The sequence below is a fragment of the Anarhichas minor genome, unplaced genomic scaffold (genome assembly GCF_050575085.1).
Source record: "Anarhichas minor isolate MPS153535 unplaced genomic scaffold, ASM5057508v1 ptg000010l, whole genome shotgun sequence".
NCBI classification, from domain to species: domain Eukaryota; kingdom Metazoa; phylum Chordata; class Actinopteri; order Perciformes; family Anarhichadidae; genus Anarhichas; species Anarhichas minor.
The window spans coordinates 5,820,164-5,826,056 of record NW_027466456.1 but is presented as its reverse complement, the minus strand read 5'-3'; the positions used below and the strand labels follow the sequence as shown (position 1 = coordinate 5,826,056).

At 39.9% G+C, this 5,893-nt stretch overlaps 1 protein-coding gene across 1 annotated transcript; it reads left to right on the top strand.

The window, feature by feature from the left end:
* Nucleotides 1-3,829: 3,829 nt before the first annotated feature.
* On the top strand, nt 3,830-4,933 carry foxd2 (forkhead box D2). Its single transcript, XM_076088588.1, has one exon. The coding sequence runs from the start codon at nt 3,830-3,832 to the stop codon at nt 4,931-4,933; it is 1,104 nt and encodes a 367-aa protein (XP_075944703.1).
* The last annotated feature ends 960 nt before the right edge of the window (nt 4,934-5,893 follow it).

Below are 5,893 nucleotides of genomic sequence, written 5' to 3'. Positions count from 1 at the left end.
ATAAGTACTGCACAGTTGCTTCTGGGATTAATAAAGTGAGTGAGTAAGTAAATATCTCCATCTCTCCATCAATCCATCCATAAAAGTTTTTACTGGAGGAAGTATTGGTCATACATTTTTGGTGTTCTACATCTTGCTAAATATTGTCTTGTGCAGAAAAGATGTACTCTAATTAAACTGCTAAAATGGTTTTGACTATTCAACGAGGATGCGTATAGAGGCAGTTTGTAAAGAAATTGAGACATTATTAGAAAGCTGATTAAACGTCGTCTCTACGTCACATTTTTGTTTCTCATGCTGAATTGAATCTTCTTATAACTAAATGACAATAATAAAGTCACCTGTTCATGAACACAACCTGGACTGAAATAATTGTGAGGGGCTGGCGTCACCACTGGGACATTACATTTAAAATGTCTAACAGCTAAAGATGTAATGCAACAAAGCTCACTGTGTTTGAAATGTCTCTGCGTGATGTGACATCTAAAAAAACTAAATCTAGAACTGTGTTTCCTGCTGCAACTCAAAGCATCAGGTGCTCCTTCATGGCTTCACACCTCATGAGAGTTTTTCAGCATCGTGCTTCAGTTACCACTTGTTGTCTTGATGTTTCTACACCTCAGAGGACATATTGATTTTACTTTAATACAATCTATGAAATATGATGTCTCGTTATAAATGAAAGTACCCAACAATGAATTAATCAATTAGTTGATTGACAGCGAATTAATCGATTGTTGGTCTATTTGATAATTGTTTAGGTCAATTTTAATGACTTCAACGGTCATCCGTTAACTTGAAGCTTTCATCAATTCTATACCCTATTTTGGAGAGTTTGTTTCATTCAACCTTAGCTTTCACTATCTGTCTGAGAACCAAATGCAAATGGCCTTAAACATCGGAATGCACAGGAATACACACAATTAACACTTTATGCTCTGATGTTCTTTTAAAAAGACAATATTTGAATACTGAAATGAGGCTTCTGCCTGTTATTAACAAATGTCGCCTGTTTGAACCTCTTTTTGCTGTTTTGTTTGAAGGCTGTTGTTTGTTCTTTTATGTGAAACTTGTTATGCTTCATATATATCCTGGTAAAATAAAAAACTATAAAATGAAATAACTAATTTGCCCCCATCTCAAAATCTCTCAACAATATATCTCTTTTTCATTTGTATTATGATCCATGCTTATAGGACACAACACTGGTGTTTACTGTCGTCTCAACAGCCATAACTGTCAGGGTTTCAGCAGCAGAGGGCGCCTCAGCATCACAAACTGCGACGATGAGAAACTCCATTCGGACAATTCACAGAAACCTCATTGAACCTTTGGAAACTTGAAGGACCTGTAACATTCTACACAGCGCACGTTCTGCAGGTTGTTCAATTTAACTAATTCAATCAACGTCAAAATAATGCATTTTTCACCAAATACCATAACAAAATGACATATGTGCAGGCAAGCTGTGGAAGCTTAATATGTTTTTACAATTAACAATAAAAAGAGCTGTAAATTAAAACAGCCCTATAATTTTGTAGCTACACAAAATACATGTATATATTTGAGTCTATTTATTGTCAAATACAATATTGGTAATATATCTTCAAATATATTCCAACACAGAATAAATCAACAAGTATAGGCACTAAGAATGGAAGACAAATAGATACAAAAATAAGCATAAACAAATAAAATGTATTGGCTGCAAACTGTTTTGGCTTTTGGATTGAAATACAATTATAATTGTGATTTTTTTTAAATGATTAAAAATCTATTCTACAATATATAACTGCTTCTGAGGCCTGGAGAAAGTAATGCGTCATGTGTGTCGGGCAGCTGTCAGGCTGGTCTCAGTGCGTCTATTTCAGGTTTGAAAGGACTTGTTGTGACAGGCAGGTCAGACCAGAGGAGAAGCTGCATGCTTAACCTCCTCAGTGGAACAGTCTTCTCCTTCAATAAAGAGTAATAACACAAGCAAACAAACAAATCAGACTGTAGTTGAGATTAGATGAAACTCTACCCCAAGTATGACAATTCGATTAATGTGGTGCTGATGATGTAAATGCATTACATTTGTGTTTCTGCGGCGTAACGAGCTGGAATGTCAGCCCGTACACATTACAGACACATTACACGTCGTCATCCCTGCTGGCCTTCATCCTGACGAAGACGAATCGGAGCAGGTTGCAGCTCACCATGCCCCGGTGCGCCCTTGTGAATTATGCAGAAAATGCAGATGGGTGTAGTGTTGTGACTTTTTGACAAGGAAAAAACAAAACCCGTGGGAAGTGATCAGGGAATTACGCGACTGGCCAAAACCTTTGAGGGGGGATTTCAATACGGCCAAAAATCAGCCAATTTATTAGGGGGACAGAATAAAGAGCTCATTTAACACTTTAACCAAAAACTGATGTAACAGGTCGAAATGTCTCACGTCTAAACAAAAACTAAACATGTTAATTAAAAGCCAAATTAAAATAGTGATAATAGGCCTATTTAATGACATCCGGGTATTTATTATTATATTTAACTTTATATTACAGATTAAGGGCACACATTTTAAGTATAATATTTCTGAATCCAACAAATAGCCTACATTGGGTTTGAAAAGGAGAGAAGCTTTAACAATAATAATCATAACAAATGTATATTTTAATAAATAAAATAATGTATTATTGATATTATTCATCGTTAATATTATTATGAATAGCTTTCAGAACTTATCTTTAAATCTAATTATCTTTTTCTGAGCTTTAAGTGCATATTTTTAAAACGTTCTGTACATTATAAACAAACGTCACATTTGATTTGACTCTACATATCTTTTACATTATTGTAGGCTATATCATTAAAATCCCAATGACCGTCATCGGAGATCACCTCATAGGCTACTTCTCTCTTATACTGGAAAAAATGAGTCACGCAACCTTATGTTCAGAAATAAATCGCGTTTCAATGATTCAATGAAAAACATCGTTTTTGGGTTATCGTTGAAACAATTTTGTTTTTAAAGCATTTTTATTCATACTCGAATTTTTTTTTATGTTCGTAATAAATTGTCAATATATTGATAAAGAAAATAATAAGGGATATCTCCAATAAATAAATGTATTACTATTTAAATTCTCGAATTAAGATTATATGCACAGGAACAACTGATATTGCCCATATACAAGTTGCCTAAAAGAGGCAACATGTTTTTGATATTTCTTTGTTAAGTTGTTTTTTTATCGAAATATGTTTGAATGATTCAAGAGCAGATCCAAATATTACGTTTTGCACGGCAATTTCGTCCAGTTCCTGGTAACAGTGACTCAAAGACCACGTGACCAGCATGGTCCTATAAATACCTTTTGAAAGCTAGAGGAGATAGTGTGATAGTCTGGCTGGATACCTACCCAACCCCCGTGCGTAAAAGATATTTTGGAACGATACTTGGAGATCCAGAAGTAGCTTTCTCAACGAGCTACAGCACAAACTGATCACAGACGGAAACAATCACATCTCCGGAAGTGAAGAAGTCTAAATCGGCGCAAGATCGATGATCTGTGACTGTTTTTTTTAACGCCAGAAGTTGTCTGCTCGATGAGAAGCTCGCACGGCCCTGCTTGACCAGCCTCGGACGACCAGGAGTCGCCAGATCCACAGGTCAAAGAGTAATTTATCTTTTCAATAGATTCTAGCCATGTGTGCATTCAGTAGTTGGAGATAAAGCTGCAGCAAAAGCCCTGTGTGGTTGTAAGGGGGGAGAGGGAGAGTAGCCTCGCCGGACTAGAGGAGGAGGAAATCTGGGAGAGAGGGGGGAAGAGAAGCGGCGTCTCCGAGGATGACTTTAGGGGCGGATATGTCCGACAGCTCTGCATTGTCCGAAGATGTGGACATCGACGTGGTTGGGGGTGACATATCCGTTGGAAAGGACGGAAAGTACATTCACCACGAGTTCAACTTGGACAATGACTCGGACGATAATTACTCCCAAAACGCGGCAGAGAGGGTTTCTTCTCCCGGGCTCAGCAGCTCCGACTGCCCGTCAGACCAGATGGGTTCCAGCGCGGAGGTCGGTACCGGGATCGGGGAGAAATCCCGAAAAGGCGCTCTCGTGAAGCCCCCTTACTCTTACATCGCCCTGATCACCATGTCCATCCTGCAAAGCCCCAAGAAGCGCCTCACTCTCAGCGAGATCTGCGAGTTCATCAGCAGCAGATTCCCTTACTATCGGGAGAAATTCCCCGCGTGGCAGAACTCAATCCGCCACAATCTTTCCTTAAACGACTGCTTCGTGAAAATCCCCCGAGAGCCCGGCAACCCCGGGAAGGGCAACTACTGGACTCTCGACCCGGATTCCGCAGACATGTTCGACAACGGGAGCTTCTTGCGGAGGAGGAAGCGTTTCAAGAGGCACCAAACTAATGAAATCCTCCGGGAGACTGGTGGCTTTCTGCCCGGGTTTGGATACGGCCCGTACGGATACAACTATGGACTTCAGCTGCAGAACTTCCATGCAGCCCACAACCCGTATCACCCGCACCACACAGGTGGCTCATTCCCGTTCCCCAACGCCCCCTGCACCTTACCCTCGTCAGCCTCCATATTCTCCGCGCCGCATCACCTTCCCACCCTGTTAGGGGCCGATTTAAGAAAGCCTTTTTATCCCCAACTAAGCCCGTCTCTGCCGCCTCTCAAGACGGACTCCAGCACCCCGAGTCGGCCCTCTTTCTCCATTGACAATATCATCGGTGCGGCCAACTCCACCGCCTCTTCCTACGGCGTGCAGCCGGGCAGCCAGGCTCAGATCCTGGCCATATTAACCCCAGCGCTGGCCTCCGCTTCCAATCATTTGAGCCGATCGCAGGACAGCATATTACAGGCCGGGTCACAGGGTCAGACTTTTTCCAGCAAAACCCCAAATATGAACACTTGTCCTTTCTAAAAAAAAAAAAAAAAAGAATGAAGCCAATTGTGGCTTCTTCCTGTGTGAAGGTAGGCTGTACATTCTTGGTGAAAAAAAGAGTGTCCTGGCTCTCCCCATTTCCTATCATTGTAAGAGGAGAGAGCTTTATTTATGGTGTGTAAATACGTGTATAGTATTGAGAGACAAATGCAAGAAGGGTCTTTTTAAACAGTGCTGACCTGCAATCTGGCGCGTGGCCTCCATTTGTCAGTGGAAGACAAAAAAAAAAAAGATCCTGTTATTTTTAACATAAGTTAAAAGGTGTCACCTATGGCTACGGGGATGATTTCTTTTTAAATAGTTGAGAATTTTATTATGACCTGCATTGTTTTTATTTTGTGCGTCGTGAGAAAATGGCACTGTTGTTGTTGTTGACATAGGCTGACAGAGACGGCAAACTCAGGTTTTACTTAGAAAGCACACGGAGACAAAGGGGGGCTTCTGACACAAGAATAAGCATTTCCCACTATCACTCCCTCCTCCAATGAATCTCCTCTACATGGTGAATTTGTGACAATGTCCTTTCATGTCGTCAGTGGACACGTAGGCTATGTGGTTTTGGTATAAAAGAGCGCATTACCTCTCTCAACTTTTTAAGTGTTGTCCGTTCTTATCTATTTCACATTTTTACTCTGTGAAACATACAGTATGTCATGTGTTGCCAATAGAGAGAAAGAGAGAGAGAGAGAGAGACACCTAAATGTTCATAGGTCATTTTTTGTTGTTGTAATGACAAGAATAATAAATGTTTGTGAATTTGAAAAAACAACAAATCGTTAATTTATTCTTTTATTCCATGGAAAGTTGATTCCTCAGAGTTAAACAAATAAGAAGGGTTTAAAATAGACTAAACTGCAGCACGTGGGTTTAATTAAATTAAATGCATATTTTGTCAAATTAAAAGAAACAAATGAAAGTCAACGTTTTATTTCTTTTCAT